The sequence below is a fragment of the Sorex araneus genome, chromosome 9 (genome assembly GCF_027595985.1).
Source record: "Sorex araneus isolate mSorAra2 chromosome 9, mSorAra2.pri, whole genome shotgun sequence".
Lineage (NCBI taxonomy): Eukaryota > Metazoa > Chordata > Mammalia > Eulipotyphla > Soricidae > Sorex > Sorex araneus.
Window position 1 is genome coordinate 16,703,644 of NC_073310.1, and position 20,681 is coordinate 16,724,324.

General features: G+C 56.2%; 1 protein-coding gene across 1 annotated transcript in view; it reads left to right on the forward strand.

Moving 5' to 3' along the window:
• ZNRF3 (zinc and ring finger 3) overlaps positions 1-19,651 on the forward strand; it is a 166,392-nt gene extending 146,741 nt beyond the window's left edge. Inside the window, exons 3-9 of the mRNA XM_055147179.1 lie at positions 8,800-8,874; positions 9,230-9,361; positions 10,963-11,073; positions 12,105-12,272; positions 13,176-13,278; positions 13,935-15,668; positions 17,081-19,651. Of these exons, the coding sequence (XP_055003154.1) occupies positions 8,800-8,874; positions 9,230-9,361; positions 10,963-11,073; positions 12,105-12,272; positions 13,176-13,278; positions 13,935-15,668; positions 17,081-17,088 (2,331 nt within the window). The 3' untranslated portion in view covers positions 17,089-19,651. The remainder of the gene's footprint in view (positions 1-8,799; positions 8,875-9,229; positions 9,362-10,962; positions 11,074-12,104; positions 12,273-13,175; positions 13,279-13,934; positions 15,669-17,080) is intronic.
• The last annotated feature ends 1,030 nt before the right edge of the window (positions 19,652-20,681 follow it).

Genomic DNA, 20,681 nt, shown 5'->3' on the forward strand with positions numbered 1-20,681 from the left:
CCCGACCATGCTCAAGGACCGCTCCCGGCAGGGTCTGGGGGACTACATGCAGTGCCAGTGTCTCAAACCCAGGTCAGCCTGCCTGGCAAATGCCCTGTTCTCCCTCTGGCCCAGTCATGCTTGATTTTAGAAACCCCTGCAATCACATGAGAACTTCTCTAACCTGGGATTATGGGCAGAGACCAAGGTCAAATGTCAGCTCTGTCCCATTGGTTCTGTAACGTGGGCAAATTAGATGACCTCTGAGCAGTAATATGGGGATCGGTCCCACATGCTAAGCCAAGTTGCTGACGAGGGCTGATTTGCTGTCATTTAGAAGTCCTCACTGCCTTGACCAGTACATATTAGGTACTGACTTCACTTTCCTTGCCGGGAAATAAGATGCTGAGGCCACTGCCCTCCCAAGACCAGTCCAGAGATGCTGTGATTTAAAATCCTGTGGCTAAAGCTTCCGGCCACTAGGTGAGGGAGCCCCTTCTAAACTATTCCCAGCGGCTTCCAGAACCTTATAGATCTCTTCTCCTGAGGTCGGCCAGACCCCCTGAGCAGCACATACCTCTCTTCCCGGGAAGGGTAGTGAAACCTGGGGCTCCAGGCTGCCACGTCCACTCACATACGTCTGAGCCTCATCACGCAGCTTGGGCCCGGGGTCAGTTTCCTCCATGCTCACCATCACGCTCTGACGAGGTACCCAGTTAGAGCAGCGGTTCTTTCTTTTCCTGACCCTGGCCTCCTTCTCCTTCCCGCTGTTTTCTTCCTGCCCTACTGACTGTCCCCCTCGGCTTGTGCTATATCCCACCATTGATGCGATCTTCACCTGTAGTTCCCTTGGACTGTCCTGTACGGGCCCCGGTGGTAAATGCTGGGAGGAATCTCAGTGGGAACCTGACCCTCCAGTCTTGATCAGTGTGGATGTGTCAAGCCCAAGTGACCGTACATCTCTCATTCTTGGTAATGGTCACTCTTCCCCCATGCCCCACAGTTGTTGGGAGAAGCCTGCTGCGGGCATGAACTTTTCTTCATCCAGGTCACCTTCCTTTCAGAAAGAAGGAAACTGGATCATCAAAATAATCCTTCATTCTTTTGAGGGTGGGGGGTATATGTCAACCCTGTCTCTGCCTCATCACAGATATTGTTGGGGTGAGTGCTCCATACCGTCCGCTTCACCCAGACCCAACAGGGCCAGGAGAGCGGCTCCAGGCAGTTCGGGGTTCAGTGATGCTCTGGCCTGCCTGCATGTAAGACAAACCGAGAAACTTTCAGAAAGCTAACCGCTGTTGGGGCTGGAGAGATAGCACAGCGGGTAGGGCGTTTGCCTTGCACGTGGCCGACCCGGGTTCAAATGTTCAAATCCCAGCATCTCATGTGGTCCCCTGAGCATGGCCAGGGGTAATTCCTGAGTGCATGAGCCAGGAGTAACCCCTGTGCATCGCCAGGTGTGACCCAAAAGGCAAAAAAAAAAAAAAAGAAAAGAAAGAAAGCTAACCGCTGTTGGGGTTCCACTCCACACTGGTGAGGGCAGGGCCCCGGCATGGTGGCCGTGGCTTGAAGCGCCTAGTGGCTGGCTGTCGTGGGCCTCTGGAAAGTCCGCCCGGGGTGGCAGCTAGCAAGCCCTGCCCAGGAGTCTCTCCCAGGCGGGCATCTCCTGCCGCAGACGTCCTTCCCTCACGCCTTCCCCGGCCGGCCCTAGGAAGGAGGGTGTGTGCGCCGGCCCCCTCGCTCCTGGGGCTCCTACTCAGGTGTTCAGACAAAGAGGATCATTGTCTTTCTTAGAACTGGTCTAGGTGTCTGTGTTTGAGATTAAGATCTGGGGAAACGCGTTTCCGTTTGACACCCCGCGTTTTCAGGCTGGGAGAAGGATACCGACCTGGGCAATGGCGCCCCGGCACGGCCTCGGACTCCAGCCTCTGTGTCAGTGCCTTTAATTAGGAGACATTAAGTGGAGCTGCTACATATTTGGAGAATAAATACCACTGTTTAAACTTAGGCAGCCTTAACCACTAACTTAACCGCTGGATTCTCGCTGCTACATGTCTCCTAAATAGATCAGCATAATCTTAAATAGGCCTTAAGATGCATCATCTTCCTTCAAGGGGCTCAGAACCAGCAGCCTTGGGAGGCTTAATGACTTTAATTGCTTCTGCTGGTGGGGAGGGGCCGGCTGGCGGCGGGCCGGGTCCCCGCCCCCAAAGACCGGCCCCCTTGGGTGGTGGGTGGGGGCGGGGGGCGGGGAGAAGCCGAGGGGGGCGGGACCCGGAGGGGGCGTGAAGAAAACTGGAGGGGTGGAAGGGAAGGAGGGACCCGAGGGGCAGGCCGCGGGGCCTCGGAGTTCTGAGCGGTGTTTGTGGTTTCGGAGCTTTGATCTCCTGCCAGGGAAACCTGGAAGGTCAGGCCGGCTGCAGCCAAGCCCCGGAGCCGGGAGTCGGGTGGAGCGGACAGGACTGGGCCATCCACCCGCCCTTCCTCCGCGGCGCAGGCCCCCCACCCTCAATCAGTGGTGTGGATGTGTCTGTGTGTCTGTGTCTGTGTGTCTCTGTGTCTCTGTGTGTCTGTGTCTGTATCTGTGTATGCATCTCCTTTAGACAGTGGCTTAGGGGCACCAATTCATGAAAGTAAACTGGCTGAGCACCATACTTACACACTGTGTGTGTGTGTGTGTGTGTGTGTGTGTGTGTGTGTGTGTGTGTGTGTGTGTTCATCTCCTTTAGGCAGTGGCTTAGGGGAACCAGTTCATAAAAGTAAACTGGCTAAGTACCATACTTACAAGTTCTTTTCTATTGTGTATACTTTCAAAGAAACCGAGTTATTTTTTTAACTCTGCGCACCCCTTTCCTGTGACGACCACACACACACACGCACGCACGCACACACACAAAAATTACTGAGAGGCAGCAGATTCCTCCGGTATTTTGTGTGTCCTTGTGGCAGGGCTCGCGGGGGTTCATTTTCCTCCCCCTTCTTGACACCGCCACCCCCAGCCCACACCCCCTGTTGAGGGCACCAGGATTTTCTCAGCCGCTGCCCATGTGCTCTGGTGTGTGACCTCATTTCCTATGGAATGAAAGGTTTCTGTTTGGAAACAGGGCTCTTGGTGAGACAGCCCTTGCAGCCTTCTTGCCTGGTGAGTGTCCCCTGTCGCGCAGTGACTCATGCTTCAGGGAACAGCAGCTGACCAGAGTGTCCAAGAGCCCGGTGCTTGGGTGGTCACTACTGAGCGAAGAACACGGAGGAGGAGAAGGAAAGGAAAAAGTGAGGCCTGAGGGTTTAAAATCCACTTAGTGCCCCCAGAGGGAGGGGCAGCAAGGGACCCCCGAGTCCTGGCTGTTTGGACTGGGCTGGCACCAAGAGAGGCTGGTTTCCGGGCTCCGGGGCGGCCGCTGCCTGGGACTCCCAGCTTGGCCTCGTCGCCACCCGTGCTAAGTCACTTGCCCCTTCCTGACCACAGGAGCAAGCCCAGGACAGTGGCCCCATAAGCAGAGCTCGTCACTCTGCCTGCGTTCCTGGCTCTGATTGTCCCAAACAAGGTGAGAAGGAGTCCAGTGAGTCTGGGACTTGAAATCCACTGGCAGTTCACCCAGAAGACCAAGTACCCAGTCTTCACCCCCCTTCCCCCCCCCCGTGGGTTTGGGTGCCTGTTTGGTGCAGGCCCTGTTTCGGCACAGGTGTGGGTGGGTTCCGTCTTGCCTGTAGGCTAAAGGAAAGCCGAAGCCCCCAGCGATATTGAGAGAAGGAAAACGCCCCAGGTTTCCCCTGGGTAAGCCCAGAAGGAGTCATTTGGTCGACTCTCCTTTGCTGCTTTCCAGAGGGGCCCCGAGTTCCTCCCCAGAGTGGTGGGGCAAACAACGCCAGTGCAAGAATTTGTTTTCTGAGAGTTCTGACATCCAGAGATGTGTTCACCCAGAGGCCAGGGCCACGATGAAGGTCCGCAACCGGGGCAGGAGCCCTTTATTTAGCATGATGGGCTCGGTCACTTGAGAACGACCAACCCAATGGTGGGCTGCGGAGATAGTAGTGGTTAGGTGCCTGCCTTGGACGCGGCCGGCCAGGGTTTATCCCTGAGTGATTTCTCAGCACAGAGCCCAGAGTAGCCTGAAGCAGCACCTGATGTGCCCAATCCCCGCCCCGCCCCACCCCACCCCCAAAAGACCCAAAACAAGCCAAAGTGAAACCAATCAAATGAAAGGCCCATCTCGGCGAGGACACACAGTGAGAAGCAGAAGTGGGAAGAATCCTGAGTTCTAAGATCTTGCAGACCGATGGTGGGTTTTTCTCACTGTCAATCAAACCGGAGAGAATCTGGCAGCCAGGCATGAAGTGTAGTCGGGACTAGGGGCCGCCGGGAGACAGGACAATTAATGCTGACCCCACGGGCCAAAGCTGATCCTTTCAAGGCTAATCAACGTGTTTTTGGCCATTTACCCTGTGCCCAGGCCATTTGCTGGGTTCTGGGAATTCGGGAGGAAAGAAGTCGGACATCTTGGCTGCCCTCTAGTGAGGGAAACACTGTAAGTCAACAGTGGCAGTATGATGTCATACAAGGTGCAATGGTGGAGCCCAGAACAGAACCAGGCCGCGGGCACTCACGGGGTGGCGGCAATTAGCCCCAAGCTGAATGGGCCCAGGGAGACACTTGTCTTCCTTGTGGGGAAGGACGGCAGCTTCTCAGAGAACTCACAGAAACGCTGCAGAGAGGGGCCCAGGGGTCAGGATGTTGAACTGGCGATTAGCTCCAGCGAGGTCACGTCCCACCGTCAGAGCAGAGAGCAGTGGCTCAAGGCAGAGCCGTGATTTCGGAAAATCCCCCTGACACAACATGAAGACCAGAATAGAGGCAAGTGGGAAGGCCTCGGGGGTCCCCCGAGAACCAATGGTGCGACTCATGCAGAGCTCGGGGTCCGGCAGAGGGTCCGGCACGGGGGAGAGAAGAATAGTGGCTCAGGCCGAAGCATGGAACCAGCAGCACCTGGTAAGCAGGTGAGTGTAGGAGTCAGGACAAAGCTCTGGTTTGGCTCGGTCCCTATGGAGACAGGGCGGGGGGGCAGGGAGGGTCACCAAGAGGACTGGGGCAGGAACCTGGCCAGACCTCCCGGACGGCACTGTCAGCAAGGACCCTCGGGCACCCCGGGCCGTGTGCTCTGCCCTGGGAACAGCCACGAGTGGCGCAGGGAGCCGCGCTGCAGCAGAGTGCTGAGAGCAGGCCTCGGGGGACGCACCCGGGGACCCTTGCACTGTCTCGCACTCTCTGCCGTCACGGTTCCTGTCGCGTCCTGTGCCAGCACAGAGCCAAAAGTCGGCGCTCTCAGGGGTAAGAAGGGAAGAAACCCCTGCACCTTCTTCCTGCTCCTTGCCAGATGAGCTCCCCTGCCCCTGGCGCAGCGCCAAACACAATTGACAGCACTCCCCAGGGGGCCTGACCTGTATCGTTCCTGGGCACTGGCCCAAAATTGGCCCCCTTAAGTATCGAACCCTCGGACTGAATGACAGCCACCTCGTGTAAGTTGCGGTGTGTGTGCTTCGTAGCAGTTACTTTCCAGATCACGGTGTGCAGTTCATCTCCTTCATCCTTCTGTGGCTAGTTGAACAAGCAAGGGACGGCTTGGGGATGGTGCTTGGCTCACATTAGCATGTCACATGTTCCAAGTGACAGCTCCTCCCGGGGTCTGCCGCAGAGCAGAGGGCAATGAAAGGAGTAGTTGCAAAAACAGTTTTGCGTGTGTCCCCAAATTTGGACTGTTAGTGGACGGGGGACCCCAGTGTACTTCAGGTGTCAGGGGTAATGCTAATGCGTGCAGAATTCAGGATTCTGTTATATCTAATAGAATATAATATATAAGTTATATTGTATTTAATAGAATATAAGGTACTGTCAAGTACATCCTTTGTATTTGAATAGCAGAAGCACCATTTGCAGGGGAGGAAAGCATCACACAGAGTGGCAGATTAGCAGAGGAGAAATCAGAAGAGGTATTAAAATCTGGATTGCTGCTTTGGAGAAAGAATCGCTTGGGTTTATGGGGGAAGCCGGGTGAGCTTGAATCGCTGGGCTGCGTGTTGGTGGGATAATCTCTAAATTAGAGCTCACGCTGTTTCGTTCTGCATATGACGGAGACAAGGGAGTTGAGAGTAAACACACTCCATCTCCCTGCCATCATCGGGCCACTTTATCCAGCCAGAAGTTACATGTTGGCACACTTGTGTTATCTGTGCCGACCTGTCATTAGTGTGGCTAAGTCAAAGAGTTCTGTGGGTATTACACTGAAGTGATACATTCGCCATATTATATAGTCTTCTCTTAGTTGGTGGGGCATGGGGTGACAGTTGCTCAGGGACTGTGCCCAGCTCTGAACTAGGGAACAGACCAGGCCTCGGGTGTGCACAGCTCATAGCAGCCTGGTGAGTTCTCTCTCCGGCCTTGTGCGGTTTTTATTCCCTCTGGGCAGAAAGATAATACAGACTGTGTTGAGGAAGCCCGCGGTGACCCTCCAGCAACTCTTGACCAAGTGGGCCAGCAGTTTAGTGCCAGGTCCCTGTGGCGTTGGGCTTACTCCCAGCAGTGGACTGGAGCGATAGCACAATGGGTAGGCCAACCCAGGTTCAATTCCTCCGTCCCTCTTGGAGAGCCCGGCAAGTTACCCGAGGCGTATTCGATATGCCATAAACAGTAACAACAAGTCTCACAATGGAGACGTTACTGGTGCCCGCTCGAGCAAATCGATGAGCAATGGCATGACAGTGCTACAATGAAGTCAGGCATAATTTTTGTAGCAGATCCACTGTGAGAGTTTTTGTTTTTCCCAAATGAATGATTTGTGCTTGGCGCTGAGCATGGTAGCCTGGGTAGGCTGTGTCTGCAGCCGAGCTGTCAGCTTACTCTCGGCCTGCCCTCCTCACGGTGCAAACCACCCTCCTCTGAAAAAGTCCTCAGGGTGCCTGCCCCAAGTGGGCTGCGCCTCACTTCAAATCCGGAGGCATCCCTCTTCTTGCGGCAGAGGGAGTGGAGGCCCACGGAGGCCGTGTGGCTAACGGCCCAGGGCTGTCCCAATGCCTGCGCCACTCATGCCACGACCACTAGCCTCTCTGGGCCACCCTCCATCAAGCTGGGCACACACTGCCACAAGTGTCCCCTAATGTGCTTGGTCTGTTCATCGCCCCACCTCCAGTGCTGTCCCCGAGGACCCTTCCTGGTCCACGGAAAGAACTTTTGGAAGAGATGGGGATCCCACGACCTACTTGGGGTTAACCAAGGCCCCTGGGCTGTGCAGTGGCATATACACCCCTGAAGACCTTTGTGGGGGACAGTGGTGCTCCAACAGCCCCGTCCCCCCACCGACCCATGCTCGAGGGAGGCAGGATCGTCGCCCCCGCCTCTCTGTTGGGGGACCAAGACTGCAGACTGCAAGGGGCCCTCTCCTCCATTTACAGGTGGGGGTGCTGAGGCAAGAGCTGAAAGAGATTTAAGTGACATGCCCCCACTGTTGGCAGCTCCTGACTTCAGCGCTGTGGTGAGGAAATGAGGTGGGCCAGCTGATCACAGAGAAAACTGTAAATGCGTGGAGCCTCCGTTCAACAGGGAGTCCCCAAGAGAAGCAGGCTGCTCCTGCAGCAGCACAGCACCCCAGGGTACACAAGTGTGTTAAGTTGCCAGGACTTCATGGTGTCTGCGCCGCGGTTGCTTACTAAACGGTGGGGAATGGGCTTGTAAGAGCTGTGGGGTTAGGCTGCCCTCTAGTGGCCTGATGGAGCCATTGGCTTAACTTGCCACTTTCAGTGTTTCTTAAACGCTAAATTTCCGTTTTATTCTCAAGCACTCTGGCTTTCTTGACCCGAACCATATCATTAGGAGGTTTGGTTCTTGGCTCCCTCACAGAGTTTTACCTCACTAAGATGATCCCGGCTTCTAAGAATGAGGGCTGCGTCTCTCTCCTGCCTTGCCCTTGCCACTGTTGTTCACCTAACTGGACATAAAATCAGAGTTTTCACGGGGATAGAAAGGAATTCCTCACACACCCAGGCCCCCACAAAGAACCCATCACTTTTCATTTGTTTCTAGAACATTCTAATCTCATCTCTCTGATCAAGTCGCTCCCCGAGTGGTTGAATCATCAGAATTCCTCAGAAAACTCTCAGAACTCCGTTTCCTGGGCCTCTCTCCAGCCCTGCTGAATCAGCTCTGTGGTCTGAGCCAGGAAATCTGCTTTACAAACTTCCCAAGTGGGTTTTGATGTGCAGCCAGGTTTGGCAGCCAACTGCTCTAAATCCCCATTTTCAATTATTTCTCATAGCTTTCCCCCTGGCAGCATCGTTAAAGGGCTTCAGCTCATGTCAGTTGTTCAAATGGACCGTTTTGCGATTCTTTCGAAAATGCTCAGGGTGCTCTTTTAACGGCACTGCCATGTAACATGGGAAGGAAGAAGGACCAAAAGCGTTTGCTCTCGTTGCCAAGGGATCTGTTCTCATCACAGAAAAGGCTGAAAGCAGCGCCTCCATGCTGACGGGGAGGGTTGTTGGTTTGTACTGTTTTTAAGGTTTTGGCTCGACAGAGAGACAGAGGTTAATTGAGCACCTAGTTACTTATTTTCACCAATTCTAAGTGATCCAGCTCAGGATAATCATACGAGGTAGGTGGCATCACCCACTCTCTTACAGGACGCAAAACTGAGGCTTTGGCCAAGGAGGTTAATTGACGGCAGTCACATCAGTTGTCAGATTCTGCATTTGAATCCTGGACTGATTTCCCTGGACAGCTTCGGAGAGGTGCAAGGACCTGGTTGCCAACCTGTTCTTTTTTCACTCTGCCAGGCCAAGCGTGCAGTGCAGCGGGGAGCCACCGCAGTCATCTTTGATGTGTCTGAAAACCCCGAAGCCATCGACCAGGTAGGCTGCCGGGACCCTTGCAGTGCTGCCGTGTCCCCGGGAGGGGCTGCCTTGCCTTTCTGGGCTTGTCCACAAAGACATTTGCGCGCGTCTGCTGCCCTTCTCTGTGCACGTGTGAGCATTATGCTCTAAAGCGAGTGTAGCCAGAGGGTGGAGGGCCTGGAAGCTGAATATTTTCAAAGACCCTCCTGAGGCTCCCACCTGCCCGGTCCATCCCAGAGCACGTGCTTAGCCCCGGCGTTGCCCTTGAAGCTCTTCAGCTTTTCTGCTCGAGGTACCTGGGCATTTCAAGTAGGCGTCTGGCGGAATCTGCTCTCCCGTCTTACTTTCTCTTTCCTGCCTCTTTTTCCCTTAGCTAAACCAGGGCTCCGAAGATCCCCTCAAGAGGCCAGTGGTGTATGTGAAGGGCACAGAAGCCGTGAAGCTGATGAACATCGTCAACAAGCAGAAAGTGGCTCGAGCACGGATTCAGTATCGCACCCCCCGGGTGAGGCTCGCCCCCGCCGCCCGCTGGCCCCGTCACCGGCGCTCGTGCCTTTCTGTCCCTCCAGGTCTTGCTTATTCCTGTCTCCTCGTATGTGTCTTTTAAATATTTTTTTTCAATGGCAGGGATCAGGGGCTGGTCTCTCATGCATGTAATGCATGCACTGTAGCCTTGAGCTCCGTCCCCGCCCTCATTCTTGTCTTTTGTCTAAAATGCCATCCTAGGGGCTGGAGCGATAGCACAGAGGGTAGGGCGTTTGCTTTGCATCTCATACGGTCCCCCGAGCACCTCCAGGAGTAATTCCTGAGTGCGTGAGCCAGGAGTGTGACCCACAAGAGAAAAAATTAAAATAAAAATAAATATAAATATAAATAAATAAAATGCCAGTGTAATTCAGGTCAGTCCAAATTCAGATCAGATATGAGACAGGGACCCAGGGAGAAATTTTAACCCTGTTCCTTGGGACAGAAATAGCTGGTTGGTGCCAAGATGGCTCTGCCATCCTCCCCACAGTGTTCGCTTAGTCACCCCATCTCCCTCCAAAAGACTAGGACTGATGGAAGGGCCGTGCAACCCTTCTCTTCCCGTGCCTCTCTCCTACCCTTAGACTAATGCCCAAGGCCTGCACCTTCCTTTTTCCCCAAGGGTAGATTGCATTATCAAAACTCCCAAACTAGGGGCCAGAGCGACAGCACAGTGGGGAAGGCGTTTGCCTTCCTCGCAGCCAACCTGGGCTCAATCCCCGCCATCCCATATGGTCCCATGAGCACCGCCAGGAGTCATTCCTGAGTGCAGAACCAGGAGTAACCCCTAAGCATCGCCAGGTGTGGACGCCCCCCCCCCCCAAAAAAAAAAAAAACAACCCTTCCCCAACTTACACTTGAGTCAGGGAGAAGTTAGGTTACCAATAGAACTGAATTTCACTGACTTCGAGGTAGTCCATGCATAGTGTTTAGGTGTCCACTGGCCATCAGCCCCTGACCGGCCTCTTCGGCCTGAACCGCAGACTGAAGATTCGAGGAACCTGTGGCAGAGGCCGCAGCCCGGCTCGGGTTTGTCTCCTCCCCAGTGCTGGACCGCTCCCGTCTCAGAGAGTGCTTCCGCCACATGGGACGCCTGGGCTCACTGCGCCAAGCCCTGGCCGTTGGCTCAGTGCACAGCCCAGATGAGGTGGCGTCGGGGCGTGGGGCGACCGTGTGCCGGCACAGGAAAGGTGAGCGCGAGAGCCCCGGCCCTCGCGGGACTGAGCTGGCTCCCGAAAGGGGAAAGGAGCACATTGGTAAATGTGACTCACTGGAGTGGAAGCCGATATTTGGGGAAGCAGCATGCAATTTTCTGAGTTGTTGTAAACCATTAATTACATGGTTAGTAATCACTGTTCCCTCAAAACATGACACTCACTTCTTTGTCCCATAAATGTGATATTTGTGTTTATCTGGGAGGGCTGCTCCCCGCGGCGGCAGCGCCCTTTGTGCTCGTCCACAGGGAGCTGGGCTTGGCTGGTGGGCGGCCCGGCGGCGGCGGCAGCGCCGGTGACCAGCACCCTGGGTCCCCTGTCCTTAGCCTGCCCGGGTGCTGATCTCCGTGTGTGTGTTCCGTTGCAGCAACCCACAGAGTACTTCGACATGGGGATTTTCCTGGCCTTCTTCGTGGTGGTCTCTTTGGTCTGCCTCATCCTCCTCGTCAAGATCAAGCTGAAGCAGCGGCGCAGTCAGGTAACCCCTCGGAGCCGCCATGAACAGGGAGGCCTCCGCCTGTTCCCTGAGCACTGGGAGCCTCAGAGTGGAGAGCAGCGAGGGAAGCGGGGCGGCACCCTGGCGTCTCTCCTGAGCGGCCAGGCCTGCAGAGGCTGAGCCCGGGGTGTGTTTCCAGAGAGACGTTTCACTGCGCAGGCGGAGCTCCAGAGTCCTTGCTGCCCGGTAGGAGCAGCCTGGGGCCCAGCAGGAGCCGAGAGCTTGGTAGAAATGCAGGTCTCAGGCGGGGGAAATAGTCCCGGGGTGAGGGCCCGTGCCTTGCAGACAGCCAACCCTCCTACTTCCATGGACGGAGAGGTTACTGCCTCGGTTTGACCCCTCAGCACTGCATATGGTCCCCTGAACAGCACCAGGACTGATCCCTGAGAAGAGTCGGGAGTAAGCCCTGCGCTTGCGGTGGCCTCAACAATCCCCCGCTCCCCCTTTAAAGAAATGCAGGTCTCCGTCCAGCCCAGGTGTCAGAGGACATTGACACAAGTAGGCAGGTTGGGACCCAGCTGTCACCCCACTGAGGGTTTGTGGGAAAGGAGGATTTGGGGGCAGAGTAGAGTGAGAGCGTCAGCAGGAAGCTGGACTCCCTCGTACCAAGCAGTCGAGGGCCCGGGAGAGATGCAGTGGACCACGCAGGCCACCTGTCAGCACTCAAGGGTTGGGTGACCACCACCCAGAGCAGGGACTGGCCACACGCCTGTGACCGAGGCCACACACTCCCCTACCCGGTGAGCTCTCCCCAGGGGGAAGAGCGGGAAGCCTTGGCAGAGAATAGGCTGATGACTCGGCTCCCCACAGAGCTCAGTCGTCGGAGTGGACTCTGGCTGTCCTGCCACTGAGAAAGTCGAGGCTCTGTGAGGGGGGGTCTCGGGGAAAACTCTCGGGGAGACCCGTGAGGAGCTCTGAAAAGTCTGTCCTGGCCTGTCCTGTCCCCGTGCCTCTGATGACTAGCACTGGTGATCTGTCGTGGCCCTAAACGTGAGTCCCCTTCTGCCACACAGAATTCCATGAACAGACTGGCCGTGCAGGCCCTGGAGAAGATGGAGACCAGGAAGTTCAACTCCAAGAGCAAGGGCCGCCGGGAGGGGAGCTGCGGGGCCCTGGACACTCTCAGCAGCAGCTCCACGTCCGACTGTGCCATCTGCCTGGAGAAGTACATCGACGGAGAGGTAACTGCCACGGCCTGCCCGGCCCCGCCCCGGTAGAGCTGAGGTCAGCAGGCGCCCCAGGCCTGGAGGGACAGTGCCCCAGGTGCTCTCCCCGGAGCTCTGCCAGAGCTGATAGCCACGTCCAGACACACAGCTTGCAGAGCCGGGGAGCCAGCGGCCAGCTGCAGGGATTGGAGGCTCTTTCGCCACCGTGGGGCAAGTGAGCCGAGACGTTTAGGTGAACAGTCTCACGTGACCTCTGGGTGTAGGCCGCTGGGGTCTTAACCCTGACCCAGAACGCCCCTGACTTTTTAATCGTGGGCAAGTGACCTCATTGTCTGCACCGCCCCGTGTGATGTGAGTACCCACATCCTGGGGGCTCCCGAAGATCACGGCACAAGATGCAGGTCGGCCTGCATGCCCCGTCGGGCCAAGTCAGGTGCCGGTGCCAGTAGTGCTGTGTGGGGCTGGGCAGAGGCTGGGGAAACAAAGCAGGCCTTGGAGGGCATTTAGGCTCAGACACTCCAGAGGTGGTTCTGCCTCTACAATCTCATGTGTCCGCTCCTGGTAACCAGGAGTCCTGGGCAACCTTTCTTCCCAGTCAGCCACGGCCCAGGGCGGACAGTTCTTGCTTCACAACCCCAGGCTGCTCACGTCCACTAACAAACTTGGGGCCTTTGGGCCTTTCTGCGTGAGGCGTGGGTGGGAGCGCCCCCCAGTGACAAGAGAGGGGACTGCTTCTTTGCATGTCCTTCAGCACACAGGGCTGTGGCCGACCGAGCTGGAGGGGCAGTGCCTTCCTCCATGGGCCCGCAGGCGTGGAGAGGGCGCGAAGAGAGCCTGGGGGCACCACCAGGGGGAGCAATAGCACCACCCGCCCTGCCCTGCCCTCCCTCAGGCTGTGTGTCCTCTCTCCCTTCCCAGGAGCTTCGGGTTATCCCTTGCACGCACCGTTTCCACCGGAAGTGTGTGGACCCATGGCTTCTGCAGCACCACACCTGCCCCCACTGTCGCCACAACATCATAGGTAATTGTCACCCACCCAAGCCCTTGCTGAAGAGTCACTTTCCCCGCTGAGCGCTGTTGATACAGTGGCACTGCCGGTCAGTGAGGGAGCTGAAGCCGGCCGCCTTGCCTTCTGCCCTTGGAGGCTGGCGCGCCCGATTTCGCGATGTCACCGGGTCTCCAAACTCTCAGGAACACGGACCCGAGGTCAAAAACAGCTTCCCCACCTTGGCCAAGACATCTGGACTCTGGGGTGCATAGCATCCCTACCGCCTGTCTACCGCGAGTTATAACACTCGTCGGCGGGGGGGGGGGGGAGAGGGGGCAGTGGGGAGGGCAGGGCCGTGATGTAACCCCTGCATCACTGAGGGCAGGAAGCTTCCAGAAGCTATTCCCCAAGAGGAAAAATACCTTTCATCTCGGTCCCCTTGTTGCTCTCCGCAGACTCCCATGGTGTCTTTGTCCGGCAGAGCAGGGGGCAGGTGAGTGACCCTCCCAGATGGAGAGGCGGCGGCCACCGTCCGCCTCCTAGCTGAGATGGGTGACAGCTTAGGAGGGGCAGGGCCAGGAGCCCACGCTCCCGAGGGCTGCTTCTGCCGTGGCCCTTGCTTAGGCCTTCGGGCCCCGGGCCCCAGCGTGCTCGGCCCAGCTGACTTCGTTTCTCCCACCTCTCCCCAGAGCCAAAGGGAAACGCCGGCGCCGTGTGCGTGGAGACTGGCAGCCTGGCACGCGGCCGGCAGCAGAGGGTGATCCTGCCAGTGCACTACCCCGGCCGCGTGCACAGGGCCAGCGCCGTCCCCACCTACCCCACGAGGACCAGCATGGACTCCCACGGCAACCCCGTCACGCTGCTGACCGTGGAGCGGCCCGGGGAGCAGGGCCTGTACTCGCCGCAGACCCCCGCCTACATCCGAGGCTACCCGCCCCTCCACCTGGACCACGCCCTGGCCCCGCACCGCTGCGGCCTGGAGCACCGCGCCTACTCGCCCGCGCACCCCTTCCGCCGGCCCAAGTTCAGCGGCCGCAGCTTCGCCAAGGCCGCTTGCTTCTCCCAGTACGAGACCATGTACCAGCACTACTACTTCCAGGGCCTCAGCTACCCCGAGCAGGAGGCCCCGGCCGCGCCCGGCCTCTCCCCCCGGGGCCCGGCCCGGGCCTTCCCCGCGGGCGCCGGCGCCGGTGGCGGCCTGCTCTTCCCCGGCGTGGTGCACGTGGGCCCGGCCTCGCACCTGGAGAGCGGCAGCGCCTCGAGCTTCAGCTGCTACCACGGCCACCGCTCGGTGTGCAGCGGCTACCTGGCCGACTGCCCGGGCAGCGACAGCAGCAGCAGCAGCAGCTCGGGCCAGTGCCACTGCTCGTCCAGCGACTCCGTGGTGGACTGCACCGAGGTCAGCAACCAGGGCGTGTACGGCAGCTGCTCCACGTTCCGCAGCTCCCTCAGCAGCGACTACGACCCCTTCATCTACCGCAGCCGCAGCCCCTGCCGTGCCGGCGACGCGGCTCGGGGGCCCGTGGCGCACCCGGAGGGCTCCCCGGCTCCGGAGGAAGTCCCGGCTGCCCAGAGTCCGGGGGCGGGGCGGGGCGAGCCCTGGCCCAGCCCGGCCTCGCCCTCGGGAGACCAGCTGTCCACCTGCAGCCTGGAGATGAACTACAGCAGCAACTCCTCCCTGGAGCCCCGGGGGCCCCACGGCTCTACCTCAGAAGTGGGGCTCGAGGCCTCTCCGGGGGCCGCCCCCGACCTCAGGAGGACCTGGCAGGGCGCCCGGGAGGGGCTGACCTGTGCCTGCTGCTGCGAGCCCCCGCTCTCCGCACTGGAACCCGGTGGCGGGGCGGCGGGCGGCGGCCCCGTGTTCCTGGGCGCGCCCCTCTGTGAGGGCTGCGGCCCCCCCGGGGAGGCGCGGGCAGGCAGCCCCCCGGGCCTGTACGGCCTGCACCCAGACCGTTTGCCCAGGACGGACGGGGTGAAGTATGAGGGCCTGCCCTGCTGCTTCTATGAAGAGACGCAGGTGGCCCGCGGCGGGGCGGGGGGCAGCGGCTACCCCGAGGACTGCTCGGTGAGTGTGCAGTACACGCGCGCCCCCGAGCTCGCGCCCACCTGCCACCCGGCGCCCCGGGACCTGAGCCAGCGCATCCCCATCATTCCCGAGGATGTGGACTGTGACGCCGGCCTGCCCTCGGACTACCAAGGGACCCACAGCCTCGGGCCCTGGGCGGGGACGCCGGGCCCCAGTGCCCTGTGGCCCCCGAGGGGCCTGGGTGCCGCCCAGGAGGAAGAGCGAGCTCAGTGCTGCCAGGCCAGGACGCTGCCACTGCCCGACTGCCTGCCCAAGGAGGCGGGGGCGGCCAGGCCCAGCTTCCCCGGGCCCCCCCAGGACACTCAGGAGTCTGGTACCATGGCTGTGGAGGCAACAGGTGAGAGCAGGAGGTGACCGGACCACAAGGGGGCCCGGCGCTGTCCTCTTCTCTCCACGGTCCTTCTCCATTTTCTTCCCTTTCTTAACTTACTGTAGTCGAGGGAGCATAGTTGCGGCCATAGACAGTCCTGGTTCTGGTGTTCAGCTACTGCGCCTCACCACCATGATGGCGCCCGGACCCTCTGCCGCGTCATCCGTTGAGGTTCTGGTCCCCTTGTCCTTTTCCTGCCCCCAGTTGCGTCCGGGGTGAATTCTTCCATGCCCTCGGCTTCCACGATCTTTCCCCTCAATTCACACAGGCGATCATCCGCCCGGCACAGCCACGACATCACCACCCCTTCCCCAGTGTGCCCCCCCCACCCCAAAGACCCAGCCTTGTGCCCATAGGAGCATGGGTGCTTGTTCAGAAAACTGAGTTTCCAGAGAAGTCAATCTTGGCAAAAGACAGGCCAACCAGATGGCAAGAGTTTTTATAACTGGATTCAGGAAGTATTGTTGGTCAGATTGCTCTCAGGCTCCCAGCCTTGGGGTCCCCGTCATAAGGAGCAGGTTGTCCCCCTACCTTGTGTGACTCTGTGACGGGACCTGCCTCCAAAGTAGATCAAAAGTGATCCTGGCATCCCCATTGGTCCCCTTGAGCGCTGCCAAGAGTGGTCCCTGAGCACTGCTAGGTGTAGCCCAAAAGCAAGAAACAAAGCAGAGGGCCAGAGCGATAGTGCAGTGGGTAGGGTGTTTGCCTTGCACTCGGCCAACCTGGGTGCGATCCCAGGCATCCCATAGGGTCCCCCAAGCACTGCAGGAATAATTCCTGAATGCCTGAATGCGTCACTGAGTGTGATTTCCCCCCCCAACCCCCCCAAAAAAAAGCTAAATAAATAAGGCCAAAAACCAAAGCAGAGGGGCTGGAGCGATAGCACAGCGGGTAGGGCGTTTGCCTTGCACGCCGCCAACCCAGGTTGGATTCCCAGCATCCCATATAGTCCCCCGAGCACCGCCAGGAGTAATTCCTGAGTGCATGAGCCAGGAGTAACCCCTGTGCATCACCGGGTGTGACCCAAACCCCCCCCCAAAAAAAAAAAAACAAAGTAGATCCACAGTGGATCAATTTGTGGACCCCAGCGGCTGTCCCCACGGGCCATTGCCTTTCTCACGGGAGGGTTCCTGGTCTTGCCTTCTGCTCTGCTTGGGAACAAAGTTTGTGAAGCCTAAAAATCTGGGCCTTTACCAAACCCTTCAGCGACTCACCATTGCCTTTAGATTTGGGGTCTGGGGCGGAAGGAGGGGTCCTGCTTCTCTCTGCTCGGGCTGTGCGTAGGGATCACGTGCAGTGCTGGGGCTCCCACCCCGGCCAGCTCCTTAGCCTGTCCCGCCTCTCCCTCGGCATCCTGCTAATCCTGCTCTCTCCTGCAGGACAGTGACCTCACCCAGCTGACAGCGGTGGCCTCCGGGAGCCCGGGCTCAGAAGGAATTCTTCAGTGGAAATGGGAACTGTACGGAGACTGCAAACTCAAAACTTCCTACAGAGAAAAAAAAATTATTTTTTTTTTTAGCTTTGACAAACACAAAAGTGGTAATAAAGAGAGCCCTCCTTCTCAACCCAAAATGTGAGCCCCTGTGGCAAACCCCGCCCCCCATCCCATTAACAAACCAACAACAAAATTCTGAGTCTTTCGCCTCTTTTGATAACATGTTACTATTCCTCCTGTTTTGTAAAGTGTGTGCTTGGGATTCTGAGGTGTGTGGGATTGAGTTCTCTGCTTTGTTTTTTAAGATGTTATATGTAAATGTAAAGTTATTTAAATATATATTTTAAAGAACCCTAGCCGCCAACTTTTGCTGAAAAAGAAAAAAAAAATCACTGCTGCATTAATTGAACCACATCATGTGTAGATACTGTTGTTTCCCTGGAGGGAGCTCAGGCCTTTGAAACGCTCAGGGCTACACCTGCCTTAGAAAATGAACCAGAAACTTGAAGTAAAGCTCGTGGATATGGGTACAGACTCTGAGGAGCAATGCAGAGCTGCCTCTCTCTTCCGCCTGGCAAATCCCAATGAAACGAAATTTCAGGTCTTAGAAGCCATGCCTCTTCAGCTCAGAAGGCAGGAAGCAGGAAGGGGGCGCGGGGGGCGGGCAGCGCTGGAACAGGCCACTGTAGTGCTAGCCCCAGGGTCACAGGTCACTCGGTCCTCAGTCCGTCCCCTTAGGTCTTTGTCCCAAGTGGAACGACAGAGTTCACAGTCTCGATCTGGGTCTTCCTACCAGTGGCTGCAGAAAGGGTTGGGCCAGGGCTGTGGGGCCAAGACACCCCGGAGAATGTCACTTTGCAGCCTGGGTGTCTGAGGTGGCCGGGGAGAGCACCGGGGCCCAGGGGCAGCATGCACATGCATGGGTGTGGGCAGGCCAGGGTCCCCCTCCTGCATCCGTGAGCCGCCTTCCGGGGGGCACCTGGCTAGGACCCCTGAGGTCTGCTTCAAGCCCCCTTTGATGAATTTCCCATCTTATTTTCCTATGGAAACCACTTCAGGGTTGTTCCCTCTGCCTCGTGGCCGAGACAGCTCACCTTGCCTGCAAAGTCTACTATTTGTCCTACCTAATGCACTATTATCTATTGACTCTCCATGAGACAGAGAAAGAGACTATCAGATAGTTTAGACCCAAAGGGTAGGTTTTATATATTTTTTTCAGCGTTTTTTTTTTCTTAAAGAGAGTTTTAAAACAAACTTTTTTTAAAAAAAAAGAAAAAGATGTTTCCATTTTTAAAAGGGAGAGAGAATCTATTTAAAGCTATTTCAGATCAGGGATTGTCATCCATTTTATGTATTTTTTTTAATTTTTTTTTTCAGAAGAGAATCTAATCACATTAGCCCTTATATTCATTAACTCTTCTGGTCCCTTTTATTTATTTATTCGACAGATACGTGTTGACATCTGAAATGCTCACTGGCAGAATTAGAACTCCGAGACCTGCTCCCCAGGAAGCGGGGAAACATTGCCTGGGCCAGGGGGTGCAGGGTGGCAGGTGACTGTTGCCAGCTCTTAAAAGACTCTCACTGCACCCGGATCCTTTTCTCTGACAAACCCCAGCCCGAGTCTGGAGAGAGAGTCCCAGGGTTCAGGCGCTTGCCTTGCACACAGCCAACCCCAGGTGCATCCCTTGGCACCACGTAGGGTCCCCTGGAGCACAGCTGAGTGTGGTCACACACCCCCCCACCAAAAAAAATACCCAAAAAGCCTGTGATGAGGTTATTGACTTATTTCTAGCCAGGATTTGACAGAAAGTTCCGTGTTGATGAGCCATTTGCCATTTGGGAACTCGTTGGTGAAATTTGCCCTCTACCCTAGAAAGGTACAGTCCCTTGGGGCGGTCCCCTCTCCCCGCCTGTGCCCTGCACACCTGTTGGCGAGGGTGTGAGAAGTGCCTAAGCTGTTGACATGTGATCTGGGCCGCCTTTATTTCTCGGGCCAGGAGCAGCAGCTGCTGAGGACCAGAGCTTGCGTTCCGGGCTTTGGGGGAGGGGCAGGAGAGATGGCTTTTAACCGGAATTGCAAAGGCAGCTTCTGGGGGTGGGGTGGGGTGTTGTTGTGTATGGGGTTTTTGTTTGTTTTGAATGCCTTTGATACATATTTGCTTCCTTGTCTGAAACGTAGGCCCACCAAGTGACTTGCTTTAGCCCTGGCTGGGAAATCCCTCTCACAAGCCTTAAGCAATCCGTAGAGAATGTGGCTTCAAAGGGGCTCTTGAAAATAAACCTGTCCGATTTTCACTTGAAAGAGTAATCACTACCGATGGCACATTTTAGTCTGTCGTTTACAGGGTGGTAGAAACCCGAAAAATGGCATGTGAAAACTTTTTAACACATGGACGCTCGCACGTACCCCGAGTGGATCACGCTTGAATGTGGTTAAATTAACCCAAACTGCAGCGTCGTCAACATGTTAAATAACAACCATTGTCTTAAATTGTGTTCACCCCATCAGAGCTCAGAGTAGGGGAGGGGGTGTGGGGGGGATCCGGGGGTCCAGGATCTAGTAACCGATTACTAACTGCCTCACCGTTTCAATCAGAAGTTGAGAGCCAGAGAGTTAGAGGTTAAGGCAAAAGCACTTGCCTTAAACCAAGAGAGGTTTTCTCTGAAGCTCAAAGACTTCAACAGTGCTAAGTACTTTCTTGGTGGCCTCTTAGTGGTGGGGTGGCAGGGGAGGGGAGAGGGTCTGTTGCTGCAGAAACTGGGAGCGTGGTATTTTCCATGGAGAGCCACACCATCCACACCCCCAAGTCAGGTATGGCCCCAGGGCCTGAGTCTGGGTACGGGACAGCCTTGTCACTGAAGAGTGCTAGAACCAGGGGGGGCTTGAGGGTTTGATTGTTGAGGCCTCTCTTTGAGGACCTAGTTCCAGGGTGCTGGCTTTAGCTCTGTGTCACCTGAACCGTTGTCTCTGAACCCAAACCGTTTCTTAGTGCCCTGCCACCAACCCCTCCCTCACGTGCTGCTAGTTCCACTCAAGTTCATGCAGGACTAACGCTTTTAAAATGAGGTCTGGAAGAGAATTACTAATCAAGAGTATTATTTTTAAAAACAGAACTGCCTTTTTCTATTCTTTATATAAACTATTGTGTTGGTCTAACAAGGCACTATTTTTAAAATGTTTTTTAAAAAATTTTGTCCCATAGCACTTAAAAAGATATTTTGTAAAAACTTTGCTGTAAAGATTTTTGTAATGAAATGGTCTAAGGGCTCCTTCTCCAACATTACCATTTTTAAAAAATGTTTTAAAGGCTAGAAAACAACTTATGTATATTCTGTATATGTATAGCAGCACATTTCATTTATGGAAATATGTTCTCAGAATATTTATTTACTAATATATTTATCTTAAGCCATGTCTTATGTTGAGAGTGTGACATTGTTGGAATAATCATTGAAAATGACTAACATGAGGCCCTGTAAATACATGATAATTGCACACAGATTTTACATATTTGCCGACCAAAAATGAATTAAAACAAGTT